The sequence below is a fragment of the Mytilus edulis genome, chromosome 9, assembly GCF_963676685.1.
Source record: "Mytilus edulis chromosome 9, xbMytEdul2.2, whole genome shotgun sequence".
Classification (NCBI taxonomy): Eukaryota; Metazoa; Mollusca; class Bivalvia; order Mytilida; family Mytilidae; genus Mytilus; species Mytilus edulis.
Window position 1 is genome coordinate 3,619,824 of NC_092352.1, and position 20,473 is coordinate 3,640,296.

The window sequence follows — 20,473 nt, forward strand, 5'->3', positions numbered from 1 at the left end:
TTTAATAATTGAAGTAAAATTGTCTGTGGTTTTCAAATATGCTTAGTCATTAGCAGTCCAGATTCCAATAATTTGATAGTAAATGTTTATTTAAATGATTGAATAATAAACACTGCAGGATACAGGATTAACTGATGCTGAAAGTTTATGGATTTTTTTGCAACCCATTTCAATATATCCATCCTCAAAAATTATATAGAGGAAGTCATACAGTATAGTTTGTTTAAATGATAAACATATCTACAGAATTTTATAGATATTGTACATTTAAGATTTTTCATTGTATTTTCAGGGCTTTGTTCCACCAAGACTTGTAAAACAACCAGAAAATGAAGGGAACCAACTGGTACCCCATGAACCTAGTTCTGGTGAAACTTATTTGGAACTTCTAAGGAAGAAAAGAGCAAGCTTTCAAAATGGATCAACCAACAATTCAGATAAATATTGTTTCAATTCAGCACCACATAACACAGAAACACCTTTATTGCAAGCGCCATCAAGACAGCAATTATTTTCACAAAACTTTAATTCTATATCAAAAATTTCAGAGCAAACATTAGATTACAAAATCTTGTCTGATGAAAATGCTTCTGCACAAAGTAATCAGTTTTCACCATGGTCATCATACGGAAATAAACTTAAATCCCTCCATAGTCCAGGAAAGTCATTTCTTAGTCCTGGAAGGTCACTCTATAGTCCAGGAACAAGTCGACAGATTTGCACTGAGATAAATGTTGAAAATTTTGTAAAAGAGGCTTCTCCTTCTATGGATGACAATAACAAATGCTTGCAATCACCTGACCATACAAATATTTGTTTGCCAACAAAAAACTTAATATCGGAAAATATTAACTTCATAAAAAATGATACAATAATTACTAATGTTAACAAAAACGAGAAGTCAACAAGTGGAGGACCAAAGCCATGTAATGAAACTACATCAGAGGATCAAAATTCTAAAAGATCGATGACACAAATAATGGCATTGCTTGGAAAGAAAAAGTCTTCACCTTCAACTTTGTCACACGATATGAAAATTAGCAATGGAAAGAATAAATCTACAACTTCAACTTTGTCACATGTAATGGAATTGAACAAAGAGGAAGTTAAATATTCCAACTCAAATAACATAAAAAATCAGAGCAATTACTTGTACTGTGAAGAAAAGAAAGATTTTAGTGACAACATCATTAAAGAGGAACATAGAAAAAATCAGATAGAAAGATTGGAATTAGATCATACAGAAATTACAATTAGTAAAATGTCACCTAATTATAATGAACAAGTATCTACAGAAGATCAGGACAGTACACAGTGTTTGAATGATTCAGTCAGATCTAGTCAGGAATGGAGTTCTGTAAAAATAGAGTTATCTCCCCTTACACCTAATGTTGTTTTAGAAAATCAAGAGAGAACAAAAAAAGAAATGGCATTCGAGTTGAAAGATGAAATTTATCTCAATAATGTAGACTTTTCCACTTATTCTAAACAAGTGACACAAGATGACAGTAAGGCAGGGATTTTATCAAATAATAGCTCTGAGGTATTGTCCCCATTTCATGAAAGCTCTGAAGTTCCACTTAATAACAAGCTACCACCTAAAACTATATTGCAAGGTTGTATTCAAACTAAGTCAAGTCCAGATGAACAAGACATTAGAAAGGATATTTTACATGGTAGTTCTGAACTTGATAAGAATGATCTTTTTACAATGGATGATGAACATTTGTCATATGTAAATGACGATCTTGCCGTGAGCTTTGATATTAATTTCTCTCCCTTATCTTATGTGTCTGATTCTGACCCTTTGATTGATACTGTCGAGGGACAGTCTACTGTAGGTAATACAACAGACTTGTCTCAGCCAGACACTACAGTGGTATTTGACGATTGTGATTATTCTAAACGGGAAAATAATAGTACATGTACTAATTTTTGTGAAGTTAACAACCCCAATGAAATAAGCATGAAAGAACAGTTAATTGATAAAAAGAATGAAACACTTCAATTAACAAAAGACATCTTTGATGATTCTGATAAAAATAGTAATCCCACTGAAAGTGGAGAAATCACAAACATGACTCCTGAATATACCGAAAACACAGACATAAACATTGATGACCAACCAAAATTTCATTTAGAATCAGCAGTGACCAATAATATACACCATGACAATACTGATATACAGGAATTTTCCAAGTCAGTTGAGGGTAGTTCATCTATTCATTACAGTGTTGATTCAGATATGAAGCAGGAATACAATAAATCTGCCGCCGTAATTGAGGATGTAGCAGAAAGCAGCATAAACATTACAAAGTTGGAAGATAATTCTGAACTATCACCTACGGAACAGGATCTATCTAAAAGTGTACACATTAGAGGTCCTGACAACAATGAAATCACATGTAAACAGAACATTCAACAAGATACATTCTCCCAGGAAGAGGATTTCAAAAGTATGAGCGATTGTGACATTCTGACAGATAATAGTAAAACCACAGAAGAACAGATTCTAGACCATTCTTTTTCAGTTAATCCATCTAATATTCCAAATGAAGTCAGTCTATCTCAGAGTGATCTCAGTTTACCATCTGTAGAAAAACAAACCACTGGTTCTATTGAGAAGGAAAGTCATAGGATATATTGTAATTCTGCTAAGGATTTACAGACGGACAAAGAATGTGAGATGGGAAAAAAAGATACACCATTAGACAGACACTTTCCTGTTAAATCTTTAAATGATCTGAATTTTTCTCCTGATTTGTTTCATTTATCAGATGAAAGTACAAGTCAGAATACTTGTACACAAAAAAGTTTTATCAAAGATTCTGCATTATGTTTATCACAAAAAATCAGGGAAAGCAATTCATTTTCTGAAAATCAGCTTTATCAAGAAAAGATGACTGAAAATAAGAATAATTTTAACCATTACAATGTAAATATAAATCTTGCAACAAAAAATTGTCAACAGTTTTGTGAGAAAATTAATTTAACTTCTGAATCTGCAAGCAGTTTAAAATCTGCTGATAATATCGGGACTTTTCAACAACAGAATCTAAATGAACAGGACAATATGTACATGCTAAATGATACATGGGAATCAGTTGATCAGAACGCAAGTGTACAGGAGTGTAGTGAAAAAGAATATTATATCACTGATAATATCTCACAAACAAGTGACAAGGGAGATAATTTGTCCCAAAAAAGTACACTTAATACGGCCTTAACAAACAGTCAGTGCCAGTCAGAAAATTATAATAATGAATCTGAATTTGGGAGTCAGTTTGAAAATAAAAACCAATTAAAGCATTCTAGAAAACAAGGAACATATAAGATGTTGGAGAGTAAGAACTTTGTAAGGGGAGATAACTCACAAACCTGTAGGAATAACTTTGTAAGGGAAAATTTCTCTTCAGAATCAAAGAACTTTATGAATGAAGAATGCTCTCCAGAATATAGTAAGAACTCTAGATCTGTAAATGTTGATTATTCTGCTGATTATAGCAAAAGTTCTGCAAGGGGATATTACTTTGCAGACTGCAACTCTAAAAGGAAAGATTTCACTCCAGAAGAATCGTGTTCCATGAATGAAACAAACAAGATAGAACCTTTAGTACAAGGTCTTAGTGACCATAGTAAGTATAAGTAAATGTAAAGCTTTAAAAATATATATATATATATGAATATCTGTCTGCTGATGGATAATAACATGGTTGCATATACAGTTAGTTCATGGTTGATTAATTGATTTACCTGAAATGATTCAATGAAACAAATGTACCCTCAATATATATTTTCCAAAATGCCATGGAAGGTATGGGATAATAACCAGGAGTCAGTATCACAAAAACGCTTACGACTAAGTATACTGAATTGTTCATAACTCAACCTTGCGATCAATCTTAATCATAAGTTTTTTTGTGAAACCGAATCCAGAAGCAGTTGATAATTTTATTTTTTTTATATTTTCCTGCACCATTTCAGAAAATATGAAATTCAAAGAATTTGATGCGACTTTCATACAAGTGAGAGGTTAAGCTAGCTATGAAACCAGATTCAATCCACCATTTTCTACAAAAGAAAACACTTCATTTTCAGAAAACGACATCTGTAACAAACATAAACTTTTAGCTACTTCTTTACAAGCAGAACCAAACACAATGAAAGTCCCAACTATGTACTGGCTTCCGAAGCTGCACAAAAAACCTTACAAATATAGATTTATTTCATCTTCCAGCCATTGTTCAACTACTAAATTGTCTGTTTTACTTACTAGTACACTTGGTACAATAAAAAACCTGATAATAAATTGTTCAAATAAGGCCTTTGAAAATAGTGGAATTAATTACTTTTGGAGTGTCAAAAACTCGTTGGAAGTACTTGATAAATTGCATGCATATATTGGTGATTTTGAATCTGTTCAAAGTTTTGATTTTTCTACCCTATATACCACTTTGCCTCATATTCTTATTAAGAAAAAATTCACATCCCTAATTAACTGGGCATTTAAAAAGTCGGAATGCGAGTACATATGTTCAAACTATTTTAGATCAGTTTTTAGTAGCAATAAACAAAAGAACTATGTCAATTGGACATGCTTTGATACTATTTATGCACTTGAATTTTTACTTGATAACATTTTTGTTCGCTTTGGAGATTCCGTATATCGTCAAGTTATTGGAATTCCAATGGGGACTAACTGTGCACCACTTATTGCGGACCTGTTTTTGTATTGTTATGAGTTACAATTTATGACTAAAATTAGCAAAGACCCATCAAAACAACATTTGATACAAAAATTTAACAATACTTTTAGATATTTGGATGATATATTGGCTCTAAATAATGACGACTTCAGTATGTATACTAAAGAAATTTATCCTGTAGAACTTACTTTAAATAAAGCTAATGATAACAATGACCACTGCCCTTTCCTCGATCTTGATATCTATATCATAAACGGGAAGCTTAATACAAAAATTTATGATAAAAGAGATGATTTTTCATTTCCTATTGTTAATTATCCATTTTTAGATGGTGACGTTCCCTTGTCACCATCTTATGGTGTTTATATATCTCAACTTGTACGATTCGCTCGTGTATGTAACAATGTATTAGATTTTAGCGAGAGAAATTTATGTATTACTGAAAAATTATTACACCAGGGTTTTCGATATCACAAACTGGTCAAAACATTTACTAAATTTTATCACCGGTATAAGGAAATAATTCGTAAATATAACTCAACATGCAGACATCTTATACGTTCAGGTATTTCACATCCAAAATTTTATGGAAATATTCTTTATAAAGCACAAAAATGTCAGTATTCTCCTCAGAAACTAACAAAACCTTTAAATAGACTTATTAAAAGGGGATATAGTTACGATACTGTTGTCAGGTCATTAAAGATTGCATATTTTGGCTTTAACATTGATTCACTGATAGGGTCTTTGCATCGGAACTAAACACATTTATTTCTAAAAAAACAGTTGTTGGCATGACACGGGTTATGTTCTTCTCATATATTTTATGATAGTATGATACTAAACCCCTAACGGGAGGGATTGTACCTGATATTCATATGATGAAGACATAATCTTTCAATCAGTTTAATTGAGGTATGGAGCTGGCATGTCAGTTAACTGCTAGTAGTCTGTTGTTATTTATGTATTATTGTCATTTTATTTATTTTCTTTTGTTACATCTTTTGACATCAGACTTGGACTTCTCTTGAACTGAATTTTAATGTGCGTATTGTTATTGTTTTACTTTTCTACATTGGCTAGAGGTATAGGGGGAGGGTTGAGATCTCATAAACATGTTTAACCCCGCCGCAATTTTGCGCCTGTCCCAAGTCAGGAGCCTCTGGCCTTTGTTAGTCTTGTATGATTTTAAATTTTAGTTTCTTGTGTATAATTCGGAGTTTAGTATGACGTCCATTATCACTGTACTATTATGCATATTTTAGGGGCCAGCTGAAGGACACCTACGGGTGCAGGAATTCTCGCTACATTGAAGACCCATTGGTTGCCTTCGGCTGTTGTTTGCTCTATGGTCGGGTGGTTGTCGCTTTGACATATTCACCATTTCCTTTCTCAATTTTACCTGAACCAAGTCAGGAATATGACGGTTATCAATTTGTTGGATATGTTTGAGCTTTTGATTTTGCAATTTGATAAGGGACTTTCTGTTTTGAATTTCAACGGAGTTCAGTATTTATGCGCCCGTCGTCTTTTAGACAGGACATATTATGGTATACCGTTGTCCGTCCGTCCGTCCGACCGTCCGTCTGTCTGTCCGTCGTCCACACTTCGGACAATAACTCAAAAACACTTTCACCAATTTCCATGAAACTTAAGTGAATTGTTTATATCTATTGACGTAAAGCTCCCTTTCGTTTTTTTTAAATTTCAGATTTTAAGTTTTGGATTTAATGGGCTTTATTCATAAAAAAGGGGGGATTTTCAACACTTCGGACAATAACTCAAAAAGGCTTTCACCAATGTCCATGAAACTTTGGTGAATTGTTTATATCTATTGATGTAAGCTCCCTTTCAATTTTTATAAATTTCAGATTTTAAGTTTTGGATTTATGGGGCTTTATTCATAAAAAAAGGGGGATTTTCAACACTTCGGACAATAACTCAAAAAGGCTTTCACCAATGTCCATGAAACTTTGATGAATTGTTTATATCTATTGATGTAAGCTCCCTTTCAATTTTTTTAAATTTCAGATTTTAAGTTTTGGATTTATGGGGCTATATTCTTAAAAAAAGGGGGATTTTCAACACTTCGGACAATAACTCAAAAAGGCTTTCACCAATGTCCATGAAACTTTGGTGAATTGTTTATATATATTGATGTAAGCTCCCTTTCAATTTTTATAAATTTCAGATAACATTTCCGTGTTATGAATTTTTATGCTTAAAAAAGGGGGGATTTTCCAATTTTGGGACAATAACTAACACTTTCACAAAATGTTATGCAACTTTGATAAATTGTTTATATCTATTGACATAAGCTCCCTTTCCATTTTTATAAATTTTAGATTTTACGTTTTCTTAAGTAATGAATTTTTATACTTAAAAAAGGGGGATTTTATGAAACTTTGGTGAATATATTAATGTAACATCCCTTTTGATTTGTATATATATTTCTAGTTGATCATATAAATTCATTTAAAGCATAAAAGACAAGTTAAAAGAGCAACGGGCGTATCATGCGCTAAAGCGCAGCCCTTTATTGTGATTTCACATTTTATTGAAATTAATGCTATTATCATACTGTAAATATTATAAGTTATATATAATTAAAGTATATGATAAAAATTGTTAATAGGCTGAATCATACCTCAATTTTATATTTTAGCGTTACAACATCCAGATGATATCTTTGCAAAGAAAAACCAAATAACGATAAGACCAAACCATGGAGGTAGTGAAGATATACCTATAAGTGGTAAAAGACAGAACCAAAGTGACTTGAGATGTACTGTAAGTAGAAATATGAATAATGTAAAGCTTTAAAAAAAAAAACAATGGACACAAAACTTTTTTTTACAACAATGTTATTCTTGAATTTTTAAATGGGGCATTATGTTTTCTGTCTGTGCCTCTGTTCATCTGTCTGTCTGTCCTGCTACAGGTTAACGTTTTTGATTAAGGTAGTTATTGATGAAGTTGAAGTCCAATCAACTTGAAACTAAGTATACATGTTCCCTATGATATGATTGTTCTAATTTTAATGTCAAATTTGAGTTTTTACCCCACTTTTAGGGTCCACTGAACATAGAAAATGATAGTGCAAGTAGGGCATCCAATTACTATGGACAAAATCTTATTCAAAACATTAATATAGATTAGATAGTCAATTACCATTTGCAAATGAGATGATCTTAAATGCTTTACTTACAAACTTATGACAGTAATTTGATTTGAGCAATGTCATTGTTTTTGTCAGGCCTCAGAGAAACTAGGGAGTTATACAATGAAAGGGAGTGTAACAAGTGGTGCAGTCAGAAGGAAAGGCAATCAAGGTAAGTATACACATAAACCCCTCCCTCATCTGTACTGGTATCCTAGCCCCTGACTGGGAGAAACTAGGGAGTTATACAATGAAAGGGAGTGTAACAAGTGGTGCAGTCAGAAGGAAAGACAATCAAGGTAAGTATACACATAAACCCCTCCCCCTTCTGTCCTGGTATCCTAGCCCCTGACTGGGAGAAACTAGGGAGTTATACAATGAAAGGGAGTGTAACAAGTGGTGCAGTCAGAAGGAAAGACAATCAAGGTAAGTATACACATTAACCCCTCCCCCTTCTGTCCTGGTATATCCTAGCCCCTGACTGGGAGAAACTAGGGAGTTATACAATGAAAGGGAGTGTAACAAGTGGTGCAGTCAGAAGGAAAGACAATCAAGGTAAGTATACACATTAACCCCTCCCTCTTCTGTCCTGGTATCCTAGCCCCTGACTGGGAGAAACTAGGGAGTTATACAATGAAAGGGAGTGTAACAAGTGGTGCAGTCAGAAGGAAAGACAATCAAGGTAAGTATACACATAAACCCCTCCCTCATCTGTCCTGGTATCCTAGCCCCTGACTGGGAGAAACTAGGGAGTTATACAATGAAAGGGAGTGTAACAAGTGGTGCAGTCAGAAGGAAAGACAATCAAGGTAAGTATACACATAAACCCCTCCCCCTTCTGTCCTGGTATCCTAGCCCCTGACTGGGAGAAACTAGGGAGTTATACAATGAAAGGGAGTGTAACAAGTGGTGCAGTCAGAAGGAAAGACAATCAAGGTAAGTATACACATAAACCCCTCCCCCTTCTGTCCTGGTATCCTAGCCCCTGACTGGGAGAAACTAGGGAGTTATACAATGAAAGGGAGTGTAACAAGTGGTGCAGTCAGAAGGAAAGACAATCAAGGTAAGTATACACATAAACCCCTCCCTCATCTGTCCTGGTATCCTAGCCCCTGACTGGGAGAAACTAGGGAGTTATACAATGAAAGGGAGTGTAACAAGTGGTGCAGTCAGAAGGAAAGACAATCAAGGTAAGTATACACATTAACCCCTCCCCCTTCTGTCCTGGTATCCTAGCCCCTGACTGGGAGAAACTAGGGAGTTATACAATGAAAGGGAGTGTAACAAGTGGTGCAGTCAGAAGGAAAGACAATCAAGGTAAGTATACACATAAACCTCTCCCTCATCTGTCCTGGTATCCTACCACTGACTGGGAGAAACAAGGGAGTTATACAATGAAAGGGAGTGTAATAAGTGGTGCAGTCAGAAGGAATGACAATCAAGGTAAGTATACACATCAATCTTTTTAGAGGGTGGTAATAGGGGTACCTTCAAGATGAATAACTTTAAAAATTTCTACCAAATGATGTTAACAGTAATTTTTGGTACATGATGATAAAATGTACGCTTTCTTTTAGACGATAAATTTTTTTACTGATTTTGCGGAATCACATTAAATTTTCCCCCAAAATGACGGTAGCGATAATTGTTTAAGATCTCTGACAAAACATGATAAGGACAGTTTGACGAATCATGGTAAAATTTTAACCAACTTGACGCTAACGGTAGCTGAAAATGACCGTTTGAAGCCTGGTGGTAAAGGGCATATCTACCCTCTTTTTAAAGTGCCAAGATGTTAATAGAAACTTTTTTATGCCCCATTTATTGGCATTATGTTTTCTGGTCTGTGCGTCCATTCGTCTGTCCGTTTGTTAGTTCGTTTGTCCGTTTGTTCGTCCGTCTGTCCTGTTTCAGGTTAAAGTTCTGGTTAAAGTTTTTGGTCGAGGTAGTTTTTGATGAAGTTGAAGTTCGACCAACTTCAAACTTAGTAAACATGTTCCCTTTGATATTATGATCTTTCTAATTTTAATGCCAAATTAGAGATTTTATCCCAGGTCATCAAATAAAAAGTGAATATGTGGTACATAGTTTGCTAGATAACTCATAGTTGTCAACATTAGAAGTTCATGACCTTCCAATCACAATATGAGATGAAATGTTGATGTCATCATTTAAATCTGGTTTCCTCAATTGAGAAATAACACCCCTAGTGCAGATTGCGTCAAGTGCTTTTATATGTGTTTGATGATTGCATGAAATAAATGAAAATTTGAAGCCAGTGTTTTCCTAGAATTCAAAAGTATTGTATGTATGATCTAAGTAAGTAATACCTTGCAGTGTGATACTTTTAGAAAAGTAACTGTGTATTGGCTAGTACCATTTCTGTTGTTTTATTGTTATACTTGATAGTGTAATAAATTAGAATTAATGTATTAGTGGTCAAAGTGATGGGATGAAAACATGAATTTAGGAAATAATTATTAAAGTACAATTTGTTTTACAGAGACTGAGTCAATGACAGAAGACGAGAGTTTCTATATTGACTTGAATGATGACAAACCAAGATTAAAAAGTCAACCGTCGTCATCAATAATGTTTCAGGTAAAACTTTAATATCTAATCAGGATCCAGGAAATTCATCTGTTAGTATTTACAGAACAATACTGTAATCTGTTTACTCATTTATACTACATAATCACCTCAACTAAATAAATGTAAGAGTTTTTGTTGAAGGCTGTATGATGACCTATATTTGTTCATTTCTTTGTCATTTGGTTTCTTGTGTAGAGTTGTCTAATTGGCAATCATACCACATCTTCTTTTTTATAATTTATCTTTTTGATAACAGTTATATTTATAAAGAATCTTTCAACAGCAAATATGGTAAGCAAAACATGTTGTGTAAGAATTAATGGACTATTTTGAAATATTTAGTCTCGCCAAGAGAGATAAGTAATACATACAACAACTACTTCAACTATTTCCTAAAGCTTTATATTTTGGAAGGAAGAAGATCTGGACGGCTTCATACCTTTTAGTACGAAGTTTCTATCGGTCATAATCCATTATCCTTGACCTCATTTTCATGCTAATTGGTTTTTTGACAGCTTGAATTGTTTTTTACAATTATTAGGAGTTATAGGATCAATTTCATGGTTTCATTAAACTCTGTTGGGTTTTTGTGGTTCAGTCTATTTCTCAGATATTATATTAGTTATCAAAAATACCAGGATTATAATTTAGTACGCCAGATGCGCGTTTCGTCTACACAAGACTCATCAGTGACGCTCATATCGAAATATTTATAAAGCCAAACAAGTACAAAGTTGAAGAGCATTGAGAATTCAAAATTCCAAAAAGTTATACGCAATAGGTCTAGTATATTTGGTGAATTGAAGGATTGTAAGGTGTACGTGTCTCTGGCAGGGATCATATAAACTTGACCTTATTTTTATGGTTCATTGGTCCATGTAAATATTTTTGTGGTTTTATGTTTCTCAGGTGCTATTAGCTACAGAGCCAATATATTTGGTGTATGGGTACATGTCTTTCTGGCCAAATTCATTAGGCCATGACTTCATTTTCATATAAAATTGATTATGTCAAGTTTATGAGATTCTTGTATTAAACCTTCATATTAAAGATTTTCAACATAAACTAAATTATAAGTAAAACAGGCGCAACAGTTCAGCATGTGCACTCTTGTATTGATATCAGTATTACATATTTTACAAGATGTATGATTCATGCTCCTTGAATCCTCTAGTTTACTATGAGGTCTGTTTCTCTGATGCTATCTTGACCTACTTTGAATTGCTCATTGGTCAAAGATTTTTTTTTAAATTAGCACTATTACTTAAAGTCTATAAGCAATAACTCAACCATGAAGTTATATAGAATAGGTCAACTGTTAAAAACATTTATAATGATAGTAAGTTGTACATGTCCCTCTCACAATGTTAATCTTATTTTTACCTTATTTTCATGGTTCATTTGTCAACCTAGAATGTTTATAATAAATAGAAAGAAGAAGATGTGGTATGAGTGCCAATGAGACATCTCTCCATCCAAGTCACAATGTGTAAAAAGTAAACTCTTATAGGTCAAAGTACTGCCTTCGACATGGACCCTTAGCTTACAAGGAACAGCTAGCTATAATTGGGCCCTATAATGACTAGTGTAAAACAATTCAAATAAAAAAAACAATGGTATAATCTCTATAAAAACAAGAAAATAGAAATGCTATAACCCATTTACACTACAAACCATTAAAGTCTGAAATAGCCTATATCTGTACTCGACTGTACTGATTTTTACTCGACCAGTCTGAATTGGTCTGACTTTTACTTGACATTACTCGACCCCAGTCTGAACCATACTCGACTGTACTGAATCGTACTTGACCCTTATCTTTGCCGTTGAAAATAGTCTGAACTATAATTCGACCAGTCTGAAACAGTCTTAACCCACTCTTGATCTGTACTCGACCTATTTTTCCAGTCTAAACCATACTTAACCAACGGTCTGAACAATACTCGACCAGTCTGAACCATACTAGACCAAATAGCCTCTACTTTTTTAACAGTTAAACTAAATTTCTTTTTAACTGACATATATAACAACAGCCAACAAAATTTATAAATTGTTTAACCTTATATTAGAAATATATCTATTATTATATTTACTAATAGGATAAAAAAATAATATATTATATATAATTTATATCAAAAAGGGATAAAATTGAATAAATAAATAAAATTGTTTTTCTGAGTAGTGGTGCAATATAAAGTATAACCTCTGCTTGGGGGCAAACTCATAAATAAGATCACACCTGGTCAGAGGTATTAAATTCTAAATAACATTTATTCAAAATTGCAACATCCTTTTTAACTTAAAAAACAAGGCCTTTCGAATATACAAGATAAGTAATACACGAATTTAAGAAAATAGGCCTTTCTTTTTACCTACAGGTAAAACACACATGTACTGAGGCAATTATACCATATTAAATTGCTTAATGAAGGCATGTCTTTAATTTGACAAAAATACTTAAATCAATTGAAATAAATTCTTAGTGTTACTTTGGAACACATTTCCTTTTTTAAAAAGGTTATCAAGGATCGATATGGAAATTCTATTATCATGATTATATTAAATTCTTGTTTTAATAAAACAAAACAATGGAGGTCTCATTTTTTTAAAATTTATTAAGTTATTTTATATACTATTTTATATAAATATTAATAAAAAAAAACATTCACTGCATTATTAACTAAAGTCAACTGACAACATAAATCTATATTAGGCTTAAGTTAATGGTGAAAATAGTCAAGTTAGCATAAAATACTTCAGAAATATTCATAAAATTTTGAATAATATTGAAAATATTAGTCACAATTCATTGTTTAGATTATTTGATCAGCTTGTTTTATTTGTATTTTAAGGTTGATATATATTATTATGTAAGTGTTGATTAATATTGTGTTGAAATTATATTATGATTGATTATTGTGAAATTTTAATTTCAATACTATATTGAATACATTTTTAATATCAAGTTGTTGTTCAAATTTCATTTTTATTAAAAATATTTCCTTTATTGATAAAATTCAGTTGATAGATACAAAGAATAGGTCTAGGTTGGTTAAGACTTGGTCGAGTATGGTTCAGACTAGGTCGAGTATGGTTCAGACTAGGTCGAGTACGGTTCAGACTAGGTCGAGTATGGTTCAGACTAGGTCGAGCATGGTTCAGACTCGTATAAAATGGTTAAGAACTGGTCAAGTACAAATTCAGACTGTTAAGTATGGTTTAGACTACAGTCGAGTATTATCAAGTAAATTTCAGACCAATTCAGACTGGTCGAGTAAAAAGTCAGTACATTCTAGTACAGATATAGGCCATTTCAGACTTTTATTGGTTTGTAGTGTTACTAAATAATGCTAGTACATGTCCCTGGTACACTTCATGAGTCCTATGAATATCCTATCAATTGGACTGCAGATGTTATACTTTTCATAAAGCTACATTTAATATTATGATCATCATGTCTGCAGATTACATTGAGATTTGGTTAAAAAAGTTTAAAGTTTTAAGGAATCACTTGTAGCTCCATGGTTAGGGAGATGAAAAGGCCACAGTAACCACTTACTTACATATTTACTCATAGCAACCATTTATCAATTATATGAACTAATTGACCACTGAAGGACAGGTAACATAAAATACAATTTGACTTGTTCTATTTTCAGTTTCAGTCTTCCCCTGCTCAGTTTGTACCTAACACACCAGAATTCTTAAAGTCGTTACAGACAAGAGGATCATCACAAAACTGTAAGTGGACCTTTAAGTTAATAAGGACGTTTTTGTAGCATTATCTGATACCCAAGGAGCTATTGCATAGAATATTCTGTTCTATGTAGATATTATAGCATTTTGCATATTTCTAGTTTGAATTATACAATATGAAGTAAGATGTGGTATGATTGGCAATGAGGCAACTATATACCAAAGTTCAAAAGGCAGGTTTTTCAATAGATCACTTTATGGCCTTCAAAAATCAGCAAAAACTTTACAGCTGTAAACAGTCATAACGTCCTAAAAGATGACAAAATGACAGTCTCAAGCTATAACCATGTAGAGCTGTGAGATGTCTTTTTAGCTCACCTGGCCCGAAGGGCCAAGTGAGCTTTTCCCATCACTTTGCGTCCGGCGTCCGTCGTCCGGCGTCCGTCGTCGTCCGTCGTCATTGTCCGTCGTCGTTAACTTTTACAAAAATCTTCTCCTCTGAAACTACTGGGCCAAATTAAACCAAACTTGGCCACAATCATCATTGGGGTATGTAGTTTAAAAAATGTGTGGCGTGACCCGGCCAACCAACCAAGATGGCGGCCATGGCTAAAAATAGAACATAGGGGTAAAATGCATTTTTTGGCTTGTAACTCAAAAACCAAAGCATTTAGAGCAAATCTGACATGGGGTAAAATTGTTTAGCAGGTCAAGATCTATCTGCCCTGAAATTTTCAGATGAATCGGACAACCCGTTGTTGGGTTGCTGCCCCTGAATTGATAATTTTAAGGAAATTTTGCTGTTTTTGGTTATTATCTTGAATATTATTATAGATAGAGATAAACTGTAAACAGCAATAATGTTCAGCAAAGTAAGATTTACAAATAAGTCAACATGACCGAAATGGTCAGTTGACCCCTTTAGGAGTTATTGCCCTTTTTAGTCCATTTTTAACCATTTTTCGTAAATCTTAGGTATCTTTTACAAAAATCTTCTCCTCTGAAACTACTGGGACAAATTAAACCAAACTTGGCCACAATCATCATTGGGGTATGTAGTTTAAAAAATGTGTGGCGTGACCCGGCCAACCAACCAAGATGGCCGCCATGGCTAAAAATAGAACATAGGGGTAAAATGCAGTTTTTGGCTTATAACTCAAAAACCAAAGCATTTAGAGCAAATCTGACAGGGTAAAATTGTTTACCAGGTCAAGATCTATCTGCCCTGAAATTTTCAGATGAATCGGACATTCTGTTGTTGGGTTACTGCCCCTGAAATGGTAATTTTAAGGAAATTTGGCTGTTTTTGGTTATTATCTTGAATATTATTATAGATAGAGATAAACTGTAAACAGCAATAATGTTCAGCAAAGTAAGATCTACAAATAAGTCAACATGACCAAAATGGTCAGTTGACCACTTTAGGAGTTATTGCCCTTTATAGTCAATTTTTAACCATTTTTCGTAAATCTTAGTAATCTTTTAGAAAAATCTTCTCCTCTGAAACTACTGGGCCAAATTTAACCAAACTTAGCCATAATTGGGGTATCTAGTTAAAAAAATGTGTCCAGTAACTCGGCCAACAAACCAAGATGGCCGCCATGGCTAAAAATAGAACATGGGGGTAAAATGCAGTTTTTGGCTTATAACTCAAAAACCAAAGCATTAAGAGCAAATCTGACAGGAAGTAAAATTGTTGATCAGGTCACGATCTATCTGCCCTGGAATTTTCAGATGAATCGGATAATCGGTTGTTAGGTTGCTGCCCCTGAATTGGTAATTTTGAGGAAATTTTGCTGTTTTTTTTGTTATCTTGAATATTATTATAGATAGAGATAAACTGTTAACAGCAATAATGTACAGCAAAGTAAGAACTAAAAATAAGTCACTATGACTAAAATAGTCAATTGACCCCCTAAGGAGTTATTGCCCTTCATAGTCAATTTTTAACAATTTTGTTAAAATTTGAAGATTTTCAATAACATTTTCCACAGAAAGTACTGTTATAGATAGAGATAATTGTAAGCAGCAAGAATGTTTAGTAAAGTAAGATCTACAAACACATCACCATCACCAAAACACAATTTTGTCATGAATCCATCTGTGTCCATTGTTTAATATTCACAAAGACCAAGGTGAGCGACACAGGCTCTTTAGAGCCTCTAGTTTAGATTCCATTTAATAACTTAAAATACAGCTTTGACCTGCTTCCCCTGAACAGTTACATAGCATTTTTCTGTTGGGGTGGGCATAGTTATTGTATGTTGTATCTCTTCTCATTCTCTTATTCACTTTTGTCAGCTGACATCTGTACATGCTGTATTGCAAAAAAAAAGTTAAAAAAATAATGAACTCTAAGGAAAATTAAAAAAGGAAAGTCTTTAATCAAATGTCAAAATCAAAAGCTCAAAGACATCAAACGAATGGATAACAACTGTCATATTCCTGACTTGGTACAGGCATTATCTTATGTAGAAATGGTGGAATCTTATAATCAGATCTTGTCAGTCATATTTCTTGATCTCCATCTCATTCAATTCTCTAGTGATTTAATGTATTTATAAACTAATAAGACAGAAAAAAATCAAAAACTTTATTAAAGAAAATTACACTGATAATCATAATTAAACAACACTAATATATAGGTTTTATGAAATTTGGGTTTAATAAGACATTGTAAGAGGCAATGAATTAATTAAATAACCATGAGGAAATACAAATAAAAAATTTGTAGTTAATATCAATGGAGAATTTATCCATCTAGCTACACAACTGATAACAACAACATATGTACATGCATTCTGAGTATAAAAAATTCTTTGATAAACATAAGTACAATTTCAGTTATCAAAAAATAGGTCAAAGCTTAAGAAAGTAAGCTTTTTGATGTGATTTAATCGACTTTGATAAATATATATAATACAAATCTTAGGTTAAAGAATTTCTTATTTGATGAATGCTTTATAAAAGGTAACTCACAAACAAGATATTTTTTTTAAAAGAAATTAATGTTTGAAATGACCAATGATTAAGATCTACAAGTATACTTCAAAAGTATGTGTATGTGTATGTGTGGAAAAAGAAAGATATACAGTGGTCAATTTAGCAAATTCAAAAATTTACGTATTTGTTTTATTTTGTTATAATGATAAAGTAAATTGATGTTATAGATGCATGTTTAAAGATTTTTATAACACACCTGGGATTATGCAATAGGAAAAACCTTTAAATACACATTTTCTCACTTATTGCATAAAGATTTGCAGAATTTGCTTCCTATTTTACCTAAAAAAATAAAGTACATGGCTGTTATTCTATTGAAAATAGAATATTTGATCATTTCATCATTTGATAGAGTAATCCAAAAACTAAGAATTGTCACAAAGAGTGCATGCAATCATGATACATTTAACATGGTAAACAAATATCCTTAGGCCAAAGTATGAATTCCAATACAGTGTGAATCTATAAGATTTTTAAAATCATACCATGAATGTGTTAAATCTGATTGTTTTGAAAGTGTTATGAATGTTTTGCATTATAAAATTCACCTCACATAATATTTCTTTATTGTAGTAATAAATTAACAAAATTCCACAATATTTGTTTCAAAAGTTTTAATGTCTACAAACAACACTTTGTAGTATTTTAGTATAATAATGGATTGATTTTGCCTTAGACCTATCAAAGATGGAAAATTTATATATAAAACCCCAAGAAGCAACAACATAATAACAATTAAGCGAATTAAATCTATGCAATTCCATATCGATAAAATAGTTTTCACAGCAAACTTCAAAATTCTTCACATATGCGAAACATATTAGGTTGGGTTTTTCTATATATGATGATGTGTTGTAAAAAGCAAAGCCTGACACACATTAGTCACTGTGACCTACATTATATGATCTTGTTTGTTATTTATAGTATGGTAGTTCAATATTTATTGAGTTTGCCTTTTGTAACCTTTCACAATTTTTTAAATTGAATTTTTCTTTTATTACTTTCATAAAAATTATAGCTGTACATAATTGTTTACCCGTTTCAAGGTATTGAGTTGATAATTTGAATGTAAATTGTATTTTACTAATAAAAGTAATAGATATATTTTTCCTTCTTATTTACTATTAGTGAAGTTTATATAAATGAGATTTGTCCATACTGGATGTTTGTCTACATCAAATAATGAATATTGTTATTCTTAAAAAGACATCTTTACTACATTCAGTTTAGCAATTTCATCTTTTGTTCCACCACTCCCACAACCAATAAGTAACTGACCTATGTGGTCAATATTCAGACAGAATGGTTTCTCAATTCCATGACTTTCATTCAGACTTGTGACTAGATCACCCTGCATTGACAGGATATGGATAGCATTGCTGTCTTTATCTGTCGCTAATATTAAACCTGTTGATGTAGTGACTAAGTCAAAGGGTGTAAATTTACTTTCAGTATTAATACTAGGGTGACCATTATAAGCCCATTTAAAGTTCCCCCATTCCCCTAAAACAACAACTCTACCTTCCCGTGATGTATTTGTACTATCTACTACACATATATCTCCATTTATATTTGTAGTGATAGCCTCTGGTGATGAAAATATAAGTTGATTCTTTTGATCACGCTCAATTGTTCTCACATGTCTACAGTCATAGTCATATATCATTATCCCTCTTCTACTTGTCTCTGCGATAGGGAATAACTGTTCTGCACCTGCAAATCCTATTAGAATAGTATTAACACTTGCATGAATACCTCTTGCATGCAGTGGTGATATAGAAATGAAAACTTTCACCTCACAACCAGGTGTAAATGTTTCCAAGTGTTTAATTTCTGAATTTGAAGCAATTGTAAAAAGCAATTTGTTTTGATTAGTTACAGTCATGTCTATTATTTCATCACCAATATCCTCTGCTATATTTGTAGCAAGGCATTTGTTGTCCTTGAATGTAAAGGTTTGAATGTTGTCATCTATAGGACACATAATATTGACACCATTTATCAAATTCTTAACCTTATAAATGGATGGCAAATCTGAGGTAAATGTTCCTGTTACTTTAAGAGATGGAATTGTTACTAATGAATCCAAACCGGAACTCTCATCTTTTGTTTGTGACAGTATGATTTGTTGTTTTGATAATAAATTGTCCAGTATACCAGGTAGATCTGAACCCACGCTGACTGATATGTTGAAGATGGTAGATGCATTGTGGGATAGAAATGCCTCTTGAATTTTACTTTTCTTATCACTGAGATCATCACTCTTTGTCTTGATATTCTTGAGTTGTTTAAAAATTTCTTTTTCCCTGGCAATCCACAGTTTGTCTAATTCTGTAATAATATTTTCCTTTTTAGTGATTCTTTCTTTCAGCTCACTTTGTTGTTTAAGAATTGTCTGTTTTATTTCATTGTTTTGGGCTTGTTCATCTGATTTAATTGCTTGTACATCTTTGTTGCACTTTTCAAAGTTTTGCAGTTCTTGAAGGATTTTATTATCCAGTTCTTGTAGTTCCTTCACTTTCTGATTGTACACTTCATCAATCTTTGCCAGTTTATGATTTTGGTGTGATTCCAAAAGACACACTGCACATAACAACACTTTGCAGTCCTTGCAGTAAATAAAACATAGTTCGTTTTTGTGAGTTGCACACTGAATATTCTTCAGATCCACATCACGGATAGTTTCACTTGCTCCCAAATGACTGAATTCCTTCAAATCTACCACCTTATGATTTTCATTTTTCTTTACTTTTGTATGAAGTTTTATTTTACATTCCTGACATAGAATCAAATCACAATTGATACATTTCCATTTTGTCTCATTTGATGTTTCACAGAATTGACAAGTCATAAAGTTTTGTGCCATATTTCTGAAGGTGTAATTTGAACTTTTGATATCTGAACAGTTATCATACGTGTAAGAGGTATGACAGGGTAAATAATTATATCAAAATTTGTGATAAAATTGCTTTTACTTGATATGAAGGATTACAGAACTACCCATGTTGTATATTTTAAAATATCTGCTATTAAATATAGGTGATTTTAAAATATTTTTTTTTAGATTAAGGACAAAATGTAAACAACTTTACCTAATAAAGGTATAAATTGAACAATCCTTGATAATCAGTTTTACTTCCTTGTTCTATATTTAGAACTTAAACTATCTGTTTATGAGGTCACAATGTACTTTGGATTCTTTAATTCTTTGCTAAAATTTTGTACATTATTATTTCCAAAATTAAAGTTTCAAGTTTTACTATTTGTTGGTAATTTTTTATATCATCTAAGGATTGAGTATATTGAATTTATTTAT

At 32.5% G+C, this 20,473-nt stretch overlaps 2 protein-coding genes across 2 annotated transcripts in view; one reads left to right on the forward strand and one right to left on the reverse strand.

The window, feature by feature from the left end:
• The window catches only part of LOC139487508 (uncharacterized), a 66,434-nt gene that overhangs the window by 6,946 nt on the left and 39,015 nt on the right, over nt 1-20,473 (forward strand). Inside the window, exons 5-9 of the mRNA XM_071272360.1 lie at nt 293-3,635; nt 7,372-7,496; nt 7,963-8,038; nt 10,370-10,467; nt 14,118-14,199. Coding sequence (XP_071128461.1) covers nt 293-3,635; nt 7,372-7,496; nt 7,963-8,038; nt 10,370-10,467; nt 14,118-14,199 — 3,724 coding nt within the window. The remainder of the gene's footprint in view (nt 1-292; nt 3,636-7,371; nt 7,497-7,962; nt 8,039-10,369; nt 10,468-14,117; nt 14,200-20,473) is intronic.
• LOC139489815 (uncharacterized) lies at nt 17,324-20,062 on the reverse strand. Its single transcript, XM_071276661.1, has one exon. It carries the CDS (start codon nt 20,021-20,023, stop codon nt 18,356-18,358), a length of 1,668 nt encoding a protein of 555 aa, XP_071132762.1. The 5' UTR covers nt 20,024-20,062; the 3' UTR covers nt 17,324-18,355.

What these genes read in the sequence shown, in the direction of transcription:
- LOC139489815 (XM_071276661.1), bottom strand. Translation starts at nt 20,023, where the DNA reads ATGGCACAAAACTTTATGACTTGTCAATTCTGTGAAACATCAAATGAG.